At 35.3% G+C, this 13,526-nt stretch overlaps 1 protein-coding gene across 1 annotated transcript in view; it reads left to right on the top strand.

The window, feature by feature from the left end:
* The window catches only part of DPYD (dihydropyrimidine dehydrogenase), an 861,792-nt gene that overhangs the window by 628,612 nt on the left and 219,654 nt on the right, over nt 1–13,526 (top strand). Inside the window, exon 18 of the mRNA XM_011959403.1 lies at nt 420–539. Within this exon, the coding sequence (XP_011814793.1) occupies nt 420–539 (120 nt within the window). The remainder of the gene's footprint in view (nt 1–419; nt 540–13,526) is intronic.

The raw sequence follows: 13,526 nt of genomic DNA, 5'->3' as shown, positions 1-13,526 counted from the left end.
GTGAAATTTCTCATGATTTCTCTTTATATTTTATACGGCCTAGCTGACTTCCTTAAACACATGCCCAATAAATATTTGTTGAATACATAAATCATGCATGCTTGTGTTCCATCCCAGGAAAACTGCACCCTGACTTGCAAAGACATTGTAAATTACCTGGAAAATGACACTAAGTACAAAACATTTGGTAACAACAAGTCTCTGTAATAATTGAGAAAATCAAGTTGTGATCATTGAAAGTTTTTTAGTGTTTACAATTTTAAACATAAATGTAGGAGATAAATTAGTGAAGAACTTTGAGGAGAAAGCATGTTCTCAAGATAAAGTAGATTGCATTTTTCTGGATTGTGAGGATTTGAATGGGTTTTAACTATCATGTCTTATAGGAGCTGCATGAAAATGTTGATTGTCTTTCACAGGTGGTGCCGATGGCGTTACAGCCACCAACACTGTCTCAGGTCTGATGGGATTAAAATCTGATGGCACACCTTGGCCAGCAGTGGGGATGGCAAAGCGAACTACATATGGAGGAGTGTCTGGTAGGTGTTTCCCACTTCTTGCATTGTGTTTTCTTGGAGGTTGTTGAAAAATCAGGAGGTCATGTTGCAAGAGTTTTGTGTCCTTTATGATCCCAAATTCTTATAACTCATAGCTGATCAGTATTCCTAATAGTTATGACAGAACAGATTGAATGTGAAAGCTCAAGTGACAGCACAGGATGAGAGAATATCAAGATAAAGTCTTGCACAAATTCTATTCTCTTGTGGTCCATGCTTTCCTGAGAATTTCTCATTGTCTCTCAGTTCTTTTGCCACTTATTAGTAAGGGTTAATATGAGGGCCCTCTGAGATAAAAATATAAGCACCCTCATTACAATATCCTTTTCATAGTCTGGACTAGTTTTCATTCTTCCTGGAATTTAGACATCTACCATCTTCAAAAATCTTGCTTTCACAACTGTCCCAAACAAGCCATTAAAACACTGAATTAAGCATCAGCTGACAAGACATTTGCAGACCTCATACCTTTGCACACTCTTTCTCATCATCATACGCTTGAATTTGAAAAAGAAAGAGAGGTTTTAATCTCAAGGTCCTATTCAGTATCTTTGCCCTGTGCATTCTGTGACTGTGACAACACGAACTTGGGCTTGCAAAGACAATGCTGTAAGGTTCTTGACTGTACTGGTATGGAGATTAGTCTCCTTGGTGATAGAGAAAGTGGTAAATATACATAACACAACAGTGCCCCACTGTTCAAGAAAAGCATTGCTGAATCAGACCAAAATGTGCTTTTGGAAGAGGCTGGACAGACACAAATAAAGCTCTATCCATGCTGAGGTATTCTGTTTTGAGAGTAGGAAGTATGCCTGTGAGCCATGAAGAATAAAAATGGTTATATTCTGCTTTTAATTGAATGCCATTCCCACAATGTCAGAAAGGAGAAGGCTGACGAGGAGCACCTGCTCAGGCTCCAGACACAACTCGCTTTTATCAGGAGCTATCAAACAGGGCCTTAAATATTATTGTAATGCAGAATAACGTGGACCGCGCTAGCAAGTGCCACAGAAAGAGAGTCAAGAGACTCCAGAGTTGGGCTGTAACATGCACTATGTTTTCTGTCAGCCCATTTCAATTTTTCCAGCCTGCCATGTTGACAGCAAGAGAATAAAGGAGGTCGCAGAGGCTGCTGAACATTAAAAATTAATAAAAGAACTATTGCAGTAGTATTTTATATAAGTAACACCATTCACGTTTTCTCATTTAAGCTGCAATTTCTGAATATTCTTCCATACTATAACTCAGTCTAATAAAACTACAAAATTATAGCATTAGAAAAAGTCTTTTGTGTTGCAGTCTTTAAGCATACACACACTGGAAATTATAGCGGTACCTGAAAACAAGTTCAGCCGTACCTCAGGGTCTGTTAGCATTTCCATAAAACTCTATTTCTGAGATTTATAAATCCATATATAAATATTCACTTGGGCTATAAGCTTAGCTAAGCCTGGGTGGAACTTTCATTTTAAACAACAAAAAATCCCTAACATTTTAAAGGACTTGTACCTCATTTCTAATAGGTTCTATATTAAGTTTCTTCACATTAAACAATCTGTTTTGAAAATAGCCTTTCTCCACATTGACAGAATTAATATAGTTTCCCTCCTTTAAAGCAATGCTTGCTTAAGTTTAAAGGTAATAGAATCTGAAAAGCAGTTTAAATAGGCAATGATAATATATTTTAGGACAGAGCAAGTTCTATAACAGAGTACCTTCAGTATGAGTTATCGCAAAACTTAGCCTAGCAAAATTGTGTTAAATAACAATGGTTTCAAATTTTCGAGAGTTTTATCAAATATGGTTGTCAGGACTTCAAATGCTGCTTTAATACTGAAAATTACACAAAATAAGCTAGATATTCTTATAAGATTTTTAAAAAATTTACCACAGCACAGTGCTAATATCTGCTCAAATGTTCTCTCAGAGTATGGCAATGTCTTCTTTCAGAGGCACTGCATAAATCACAGATTTGTGAAAAGTGAAAACTAAATAGAGTTTAATTTTGGATAGCCACCTGAACACAGCACATACTTTTCATTGCCAGTGAAGGATATTTTCCCCTTTCAGTATATTCTTTAGCTGTTTATTCAATTGTTGTTATTTTTTCTCAGAATAAGATTTCTGCTCTTTGAAATGAAGATTATGTTTTGTTTAAATACGGAAATAGTGAGACACCTGGAGTAGTATACCTGCTGTAGAAAAATGGGCACATTTCAGGAATGTTCTTCTAGAGAAAATGCATTAGCTAATAAGGGACAATGATTTGCCCTGGGAAAACAGGATCTCAGCTAAGGAATGTGAATTGAAATACTGCAGATATAAGTATTCTGGATTTGAGAGCAATGTCTTTCAAAGGTTGGTTCCCAATTCATGAGTATACTATGCAATCAAGTTTAGTTAACTGTAATCAACATTTTAAATAACGAAATAGAATAAGAATTGTCAGAATGCTTTGCACATGGTTGGGATAAGCATTGTTTGACCAAACTTCTTTTTCAGTTATACACATGATATACACTTATATATGCCATAATGTAAAATGCACTTTTTACTTACTTAACTTCAAAATATTTTGAGAGTTACTGTTTCAGAGGGAGGTCTCTTTTGCTGAATAAAAGAGGTCAGTAAGACTGTAGAAAGATAACTTCTACCTGCTGTAGCTCACAAGTTACATCAAGAGAGCAAATTAGGACCACACTCCAAGGTCTTATCCTCAGCTTTGATATTTTAGAAACTATTTTTCTAATTCATCTGCAGATGATTAGACTCTTGGGAGGTGCTTAAATATATGAAACAAACTCATAATAAAGTGATTTATAAACCTGAATTTCAATTATGGGAGAAATACGTCATAGTATTGCTCAATTAAAAAGTTGAATTATGTACCAGATGATTTCATAGTGAGAACAGTATAAAAGGAAATCTTGTTTGGTATCCATAAGGAATATTTTTTATCAAACAAAGATGGCTGATTCAGCTGTCCACCATGTAAGTACTCCATCTAAACTGTTGATTCTAAAGAATTCTGTACCTTTCTTTGGACAGCATAGACCTAATACTAACTTGTTACGACCTTTCTTTTTTCTAGAATCCACCCAGAAAACTTCTGTTGTATCAAACAGCAGTTAATTCATGTATCATCACACAGTTGAATAGTTTATTGGGTTTGGGGAGAGGAAAGGAAGAAGAAATTCTTTGACTTATTTGGTTGGAAAAAACTCTAATCTCAGTAACAATTATAAACTCCATCCTTTATGACTCATTATTTTTCCTAGTTTAAGTTCTTTTTTGTCTGGTTATAGTTTCAAATTTTGACCTTTTTTTCTGACTTCATTCCTAAATAATCGGGGCATCTTAAGATAGCCCCCAAATCAGTGATTACTATCACCTATATAAATGGTGTTACCCAGCTGTGGTGTGACATTTTCACATGAAATCCTCCCTGTGGGTAAGATTCTTTCAGAGCTGGTTAAGAATCAGTCCTGCATGGCATAAACTAAAGATGTCTTTCTTGCAGCTGACTTCATGAGAATAACCTTTATTCATTTACAGGTACTTCAGGAGAAAAAGTAATCACACATTTTTCAATGGGGTAAATTCATTTGAGGTTTTTGTTGTTGTTCCTTGTGTTTTTAATGTTTTTTATTAATGGAGAATGATTTTCATTGTCCTGCATATATTTTCTGTGTTGCACATACAAACATAAGCACATTCACACACACAGTAAAGAGTGCAGAAGACACTTAAATTGAAATAATGATAGACACTACAGGCTCAATACAATTTACTTCCCATGAGCTTGAAAAACTAACTTACTGTTTTAAATTATTTTATTTGCCAAATTTGTTCTGTTTTCACCAAAGGAAAGGAAATTCTTGTTCTTAACTTCAAATTTTGAATGCTTGTTTGAAGTTATTAATTATGTATTGACTTACACAATTACAACAAGAGAGCACATTTTGTTCAGTATTAAGACTTATAAACTTTATTATTGATTTCTGAATAATTCCTAAAAGATGGCTTTTAAGATTTTCTCTCTATTTCAGCCCAAAGTTACTCCTGTCATAGAGGTTATTACAGAATCCAGTAAATGACTGTGTATTTCTAAATAAATTATAGTGGAATATTCCATGAATGTTCTTAGAGTCTACAAGTAAATAATGAGTGATTTGAAATCTGGCTATGTGAGACACTGGACACTGGCTTGGTATGGTTAGAAGCTTCCTAAAGGTGTTCATTGTAAAACCAACATAGGAAATACTAATAAAAGAAGGTACAAGTTAGAAATTTAGCTAGTAATTTGTAGATCTGCATCAGTGTAGGGCCAGAAGTGAGTACAAAGTGTATAATTTAGAAAACTTGCACAAATGTGAATCAATATAGTAGCTTAGAAAGGAATTTTAGGCATCGACTTCATATCGCATAGTTTATGTGTGTTTTTAAGATAGTTACTTAGGCGTGAATTGTTAGAATGCAATAACTTTGCAGCATACACTCTGCTACTGGGCATTATGTAAACACAAATCCAGTGTAACCTACTCTAATCATACACTTATTTTGTTGTATTTATTAGTGAACATTTATGTAAAATCAGAGAGATGGCAAAACAAAACAGATTAGAAACTCAGAAGTTTTAGTTACATTTTTCTTTAAATAACTATTTTCACACATGCCAGCAACGGAAGATTTTGGCAGGATTGCTTTAAGTTCTTACACCACACATTACAATTCCATCATAAAATACAGTGTTGGTATTTTTTTAATTGGGAAGTTTTTTAATGTGCTGGATTTTTTATGTGTCAATCACATGATTATTGATGCATAAATTGCTTTTAGAAAAACATGCCTATTATCTGTCATAAAATTTAAGCTATCTATTGTAATCATCTTTATCGATAAGAGCTTAGGCTTTAACATTGAAGATCTAAAGTAACCTGATAGATAAAGATAGAATTTAAATGAATAAAAATGTGGTAATTCATGCCAAAAAGAATAATTAAAAGGAGAGCCTTCCTTTTTATACTCATTTATCTTTTTCCTTTTTTTGTGTGTATAAAAGTAATGCAAAAAATCTGGCCTGTTATTCACCTATGTAAAAACATTGTTAGCTTATTACAAGTTTAACTGATCAAACTATTAAAGATCTTGTTATACAAATTTGTATGTACTATATTTGCAGAACAGTCAAAAGTAAGCATTTCAAATAAAGATGCTAGATTGCAATTTTTATTACAAGTTATCACTTTGGTTGAGAGAGGCTCACCATTAGAAATATTCTCATTTAAATAATGCTCATTTGAATATATTCATGTACAGATTGACAAAGAATCCCCTCTTTTATTATATTGGCTTTCCTGGAACCTGAGCATCTCACTGTTTAGCCATCGTTGGTCTGTGCAGGAGATCAGAGCCCTAATAATAGATTTTTGACAGTGAGCTCGCCTGCTACCTGCCCTACACAAATCCTCACTGTTCATGTTTGCTTCATGGCAACAAAGCAGACAGAAGGAAAATGCCAAGTGCTGAATCTGAGGTACAGCCTTGCCTTGGCTTGACATTTCAGCAGAATAGCAGTTTATGAGATGCATAATTTTTCATCTGGGACTCAGCTGCCATATTCATAGACGCTTACAGCTCATCGACAGACTGGAGCAAGGGCAAAGGTTTAAAGCATAGATCAAGGTCTACATCCTTTCCTTAGGTATTTTAAAATAACTATTGTCCTACAGATAAATAGTAGAACCAAATAGTATTTAAGAGCCAACAAATTCATGGGTACCTGGATATTATATATATTTTCCTTTGGTTCAAAATTAGGAAAATAAATTAATGTCTGTTCCAGTTCCTAAGAAAATATTTGATAGACTTTGTAAACCAAAGAATTCTGACAAGCATATTAAGAAAACTTACCTTTGCAGCAGTGGTAATGAATTATTAAATTTCTTTCCTCTGTGTGTGTTTTTTCATAAAGAATGATTTCAAGCTTGAAATTAATCAAAAAATGTTCTATTATGAAAGTAAAACTAGAGAGTATTGTGTCACTGTTTGAGCTTGAATTTAAATATTCACAGATTCATGCATATCTACTGTACTAAAAAATCAGTGTAGGTACACGTCAGTGGCTGTTTAATTTAGAACTACACATCTCTGTAAGCTTCAGAAACAGTTCACCATGTCACAGTCTCATACAGAACAATGGTACAGTACATTGGATTAATTAAGGAAGCCTTGCAGAGAACTGAGTTCTCAGTGTGTCAAGATTTCAGTTTTATGTTAAATATTTTCTAAAGGCCAGACCCTTAAATCTCAGGGGCTGTACCAAGCAGTGAGCTGTGAATTTAACCATAGGCTAACTGCTAATGATAAGGAAAAGAGTCCTAGTTGAGGCAGCTGTAATACAGTCATTGGATTAGGCTATCAATCACTCGACTCCCTAAGGAAAAGGGGAAGAAGACCAAACAGTAAAAAGGGAAATTAGGAAAGGAGGGCATGACTGGAATGAGATTCCTCACCATCTTTATCCATTCGTCGTCCTAAACCCCTAAGCATCAGACCAACTCCCTAGCATTACTCTGACTATACAGCCAACACATTTATTCCTCACATCTAGAGGACTATCAAAATGTCATTGCCTCTCAGTAGTTGAAGATCTTGAAACCTGCTGGAAGCAAATGTCTGATTACATAAGAAGAAATTAGATTAACTCTTAGTTTGTGGGATTTAAGATTTATATTTATGAGTCTAATGGATCGGGATTCGTCCATGTGAGTAAAGAAAAATATTTTTATTTAACTTGTAAACTGTAGCCAATTTTTACATATCCACATCCTCTTGGTGAGGTGAGATTCCAGTAGATCAGTGGTACTCAAACTTTAGCATGCCTCAGAAACTGAAAGGCTTGTTACGACACAGATTTCTGGACCTCTTCCCCAGAGTTTCTGATACATAAGGCTTGGAGGGCCTGAGAATGTACACTGCTAACAAGTTTCAGATGATGCTTTTGCTACCGGTCTGGGAACCACACTTTGAAAACAGTAGATGAAGAAAGATTAGTATCATTGAGCATTTTACTTAGAATATCTTATTTCCAAAATAATATCAAACACTTTAAGCAATGGTAAAATTAGAAGGGTATAGTATTTGATTTAAGAATCTCTGCCCACAGTTAAGTATCTGAAGCACGTTATAGTAAATGAAGTCAGAATTCTTAGAAAAAGTGGAACACAGTCTTTGAGGTCTCAGAGTAGAGAAGAACATGTCACTCTAAGATTAAATGTTGAGTGGAAACCATTGTTTATGCAAAGAGAATTTATTATGAGTGCCATTGAAAACAATTTATGGATATCACTAGTCCTTTGAAAAGGAAACAGGTGTGAGTCAGACAAGGATAAAATTAAGCTCACGATTGCGAAATATTATGTTTTTCTTCTTAACTTTGTATAGACACTAGCATGTTGAGTAATAACAGCTCTCTTCTAGGACAGTGCTTACATGCAAATTTACCTAATTATGTTCTCAAACCCTTAAAGTGTGGGAAACAATAGTACTGGTAGCTTACTGCTCTTCTCTCTTAATTTACTGCTTTCTTGCTATCCCCAAACAATGCTATCCTCTTATTAGTGGAAGGGAGGAGATAACCAATGTTGTGAAGATACGCTATTTCAATGCAGTGTCCCTGCTGTTAGCACTGTTACACTATGCACTGAGCTCTTCCAAAGTCCTCTTTATAGACTATTCATGATATCATTCATCAACCCTGGAAGCTGCTTGAAACCTTCTTCTGACAGACAAATGTCCTGATGTGCATTCCCAACAATTTGGTACCATGTGAATGCCTGGTAGAAAACACCTCGAATTCCAAGAGGTCCTTAAGTGTGGGGCACAGTAAAACTTTGAGACACATACACGGTATCTGATACTTGAAGGTGGAGACTGCCAGGGTTATACAGGAGTGATTGTAAGAGTTGGTATCAGAATAGAAAAGAGAAAGGAATTTGGTCAGGCCAGCTTAACTTTACTTGCTATGCTTTTGGAGAGTCTGACTTATCAACTCAATTCAGTGAAGAAATGTTGGATTGGGTACTGTGGATTTTATATACAGTACATTATTTCTGTGGTTTTCAAATTGTTATGCTTACAAACACCCTACAATTAAAACTTTATAAACTGTATACTCCTCACTCATTTTAGTTGACCTGAGAATTTTAGCAGTAAGTTCAAGTGCTAGCAAAAGACATAATCCCCCATGTTTTGCAAATATGAATTCTTTAAATGAAATTGTTTCACATTTTTTTAAATAAACCTACTGGGAATAAATAGCACCACTGTGCTTTTTTATATTTATCATCACCCATTTAAAAATTCATAAACATGCTCTAACAAAGAGTGGGAGTTTTGCATCTTTTCTTTTCTCCTGAAACTCATATTTTCAATCAATTTGTCCATCAAATTTTATCCTATTTTTATGTTTTCTTTTAATGCTTGAACATCTTAACGATCCTCTTTGGAAGTACTCTTTAACAAAATATATGTGTATAAATGGACATTTACATTTTAAAAATTCCTAGGTTGTCTTTAAATGATAAATTATTTCCTATATTGTTAGAATTTATAATTTACACTTTATCAAAACAACATAAATATATCATAACTTGATAATTATTCAAAATAAACGTGAATTTTATTGAAGATCCATTTATTAATGAGAAATGTATGGCTTTTTAAATAATTTGATTATGTCTCTATCGAGACATATTATTCTTAAAAAATAGAGTTTATCATCAGGTTTATTCCTTTTTTTTTTTAGATGTGGACACTGAAAATCCCTGTTTATCTAAATAAATAAACTAGAGGGAGTTTATTATAGTCATTTTACCTAAATATTTGAGCACCTTCCCCATTGTAAGCCTAAAATTAGTTAGCAATCTTCACCAAAAGTGATTAGGCAACTTGATGACTTGCTCTTTCTATTTTATTGAAATCAGAAACCTGGGATTTACCTGACTTGCAAGAATTTTTGTCGTTGAATCATTAGAATCAATCACTTTCTTAAAACCAACACCAATATTTTGGATTATTTTGTTTGGTACCCCCAAATTTGTATGTTCTAGGTATATGTCATTGTAATATTTGAGATCAATGAAAAATATGCTTTTTTTAGAAAGTAGGGGAAGGACTGTTGAAACAAAGGAGTTGAGACAGAAGAACCAGTGGGATGCCTTGATTGCATTGTTTCTCAATCATATAAAACTTAAGAAATCATATATATGGAAATTGGGGAACTAGAAAATGATTCCCTTAAAATCAGTTTACTTGTGGGATATATAAATTTCTGTGTACAGTGTAACTCTGAGTGTGTATACTGTCTGAGAAAACCACTAACGTATTTCATTTAATCTTCACACAACTTTATGACAACTAAGCAATACCTTGGTTTTCCTGTTTATATAAACTTAACTATGTCTCTTACAGTAACACTGGCAATTTTAAGAAAATTGTTAGGCTGAGAGCGATGGCTCACACATGTAATCCCAGCACTTCTGGAGGCTGAGGCGGGCAGATTACTTGAGCCCAGGAGTTTGAGACTAGCCTGAGCAACATGGTGAAACCCTGTCTCTACCAAAAATACAAAACTTAGCCTGGCAAGGTGACATGCAGCTGTAGTCCCGGCTACTCCTGAGGTTGAGGTGGGAGGAGCGATTGAGTCTGGGAGGTCGATGCTGCAGTGAGCCAAGATTGCGCCCATGCACTCTAGCCTGGGCAAAAGAGTGAGACCCTATCCAAAAAAAAAGGTGATTTATGGATTTATAAATCTCAGTATTTAAGTTAATATGTGCTCTTTTGGTATTTGGAAATTTAGGTTGACAGGCTTATGTATTGCTAGAAAATTGATCAGCATTTCTGCATTCCTCAGCAGCACTGGCTATTCAAGCAATGCATAGCAGCTGTGTGGGAATATCAAGGCCTTTGAATGATACAATCTTTATGTGCCCAGAGCTTTATTGAACACTTTATATGCATTCTTATTTAAATAACCCTGGAAGGTGGGTATCACTGGGCCCATTCTGCAGACTTAGAGACTCAAGTCTAGATACTTAAGAAACTTGCCAGAGTTTGCATAACTACATTTCATAGTCTGGGTTCATACTCAGATCTTTCTCCAAAATGAACTTTTAGGCATTTTTATTAATGTCAGAGATTAACATCTGTCATATCTGTCTAAATATAGTATACTCATTAAATTCTAATAGTCTACAAGTGTCACTTACTAATCTAACATTTATTCTCTCTGGTTTTGAAAAGCTGCCAGTGTACTCTTCTGTGACCCTTGTTAAAATTATGGGCCCATATTACCTGTTTCACTCAGTCTTTATCTTGGAAAATTGAGTCAGATAGGTAAATTAGGGAAACATTCTTGGATTCATTTCAAGGAACAAAAATGAGAGGCATCATTCAGGCATTTTTCTTGAAGTGTAAGCATGCAGCTAGAAATGAAGCTGCCATCAGTATAGTAATAAAAAAAATCTTATTTCTTACTGCCTTGGATAAACCGTCTGAGCACTCAGTCTAACTGTGATGTCCTTCTTTGTAATCCTGAGTAACTTACAAATACCTGTGTTCCTGCGTATGTCCCACCTTTTTGAACAGATTCATCTTTTTTCCCCAAAACAGCATCATCTCTTTTATAATTTCAACTGAGCCTGCAAAAGCCTAGTAAGTAATTCAGATATGCTACCTTTTCATTAGGTGAGGAGAAAGGACATTTTGAAGATGGCGAGGTAGGGAAGAAATTGAGATTTTAAAAAACCTATACTAAGTCCTTTCTGAAGTGAAAAAGGAGCTTACACTATTTCTCATTTTCCCTGGTTTACAACCAAACATGATATAATATAAATAAACAAAAATAAACAACAAGGTTAAACTGTCTTAGCTCATATCTGTCATGATATGGTGTGAGAAATGTTAATTAGTATGTATTAATTTGAAAAGAATTGTATTGAACAGAAACCACAAGTCCAAGGAATGTTCCTAATGAGTCTCAGTTCATTTAGCACATTTGGTTGATGACTGACCTGTTTGGATTATAAACATCTTAAAAGCAAGAGCCATTGTTTCTTTCATACCAACTCCTCCAGAATTTGTGAAAGTTTTAGGCACATAGTAGACATGTAAGAAACCCTATTTTATTCTTAATATTCAGCTGCATGCAAGCAGAAGGATTTAGTGATTGGACTGGTTTTTTTGTTTGAGACAGAGTGCCACTCAGTTGCCCAGGCTGGAGTGCAGTGGTGTGATCTCTGCTCACTGCAACCTTCACCTCCCAGGTTCAAGCGATTCTCATGCCTCAGCCTCCCGAGTAGCTGGGATTACAGACTCACACCACCATGCCGGCTAATTGCTGATTTTTGTATTTTTAGTAGGGATAGGGTTTTGCGATGTTGGCCAGTCTGGTCTCAAACTCCTGACCTCAGGTGATCCATCTGCCTCAGCCCCCCAAAGTGCTGGGATTACAGGCGTGAACCACCACACCCAGCCGGAACTGACTTTTAATCTTTGCCAGCCATCTTGATTTTGCTGTTGAGCTTTTGGAAACTTAGTTAGAAATTCTAACTAATAGAATATAGGACATTTTACTATGTGTCAGATGCTGGGAGCTTTTCACATATTATGCTATTTAATCAGTACAACAAACCAATCAGGTGGGCAAAAGTAGGGGGCTGTTTTATTGAAGGATAAACTGAGACACAGAAAGGTCAAGTAAATTCTGTAACATCACACAGCTGGTATCCAGGTATATTGTAATCCCTACTGTCTGACTCTTCATACTGTACACTTAACCACTGTGCTTCAGCTGCCCCCTCTGCCTTGCTCATTCTGTATTAATTTATTCTATTAAGCTTTTGTAATGTCTGAACATATTGTAGAATGAAAATATATAGTCACTTTTGTACTTAACAAAAAAATTGATGGAAAACAATCTGTAAATATAACACTAAGATTAATCACTGTTTTAAAAAAATTCACAGTAATGACAGGTCACAATTACACTGTAAGTGGTCTAGTAAACCTCTCCATATTCCTATTAACCTCTGTGCTTCATGCATTTCTCATATTAATATACTGAGAAATAACACAAAGAAACATATGTACTTTTCAAGGCAGATGCCAAAGGTTTAATGGATCAAATTATTTCTTGTTGGATTTTTATTCAATAGTTCCAAACATTTGGTCTTTTTCTTTAGTTTTACTCCAATACTAAAATGGAATTATAAATTTCTCTATTAAGTAGTTAAAATGAAAACATAATAGAAATGAGTTAGGCCAACAACAATGCCTTGTGTCATTGAAATGTATTTTCACCCTAGTGTTCCCAGTTCCCCAAAGCCTTGTTTTAATAGCAAGTTATGCTAGATGAGGGTGTGGTAATATTTTGTAGAAATTGTGTGTGTGTGTATGTGTGTGTGTGTGGCTGTTTGTTCCTTGTACATTATTTGAAATCACTCCCAAAGACCTTTCTTTAGTTTCACCATTTTTATATAGGCTTGTGATACGGTTTGGCTGTGTCCCCACCCAAATCTCATGTTGAACTGTAGTTCCCATAATCCCCATATGTCATGGGAGGGACCCAATGGGAGGTAACTGAATCATGAGGGCAGTTACCTCCATGCTGTTCTCATGATAGTGAGTGAGTTCTCACCAGATCTGATGGTTTTATAAGGGGCTTTCCCCCTACTTCACTCTGCACTTCTCCTTGCTGCCACCATGTGAAGAAGGACATGTTTGCTTCCCCTTCTGCCATGACTGTAAGTTTCCTGAGGCCTCCCCAGCCCTGCAGAATTGTGAGTGAATTAAGCCTCGTTCCTTTATAAATTACCCAGTCTCAGGTATGCCTTTAATAGCGGCGTGAGAACAGACCAACACAGCTTATAATACAGCAGAGGTCACTGAATCAGTACATCAGTTGTA

The sequence above is a fragment of the Colobus angolensis genome, unplaced genomic scaffold, assembly GCF_000951035.1.
Source record: "Colobus angolensis palliatus isolate OR3802 unplaced genomic scaffold, Cang.pa_1.0 Scaffold491, whole genome shotgun sequence".
NCBI lineage: Eukaryota > Metazoa > Chordata > Mammalia > Primates > Cercopithecidae > Colobus > Colobus angolensis.
Note: the sequence above shows the minus strand (reverse complement) of the source record. Positions and strands in the feature narration are given on the sequence as shown.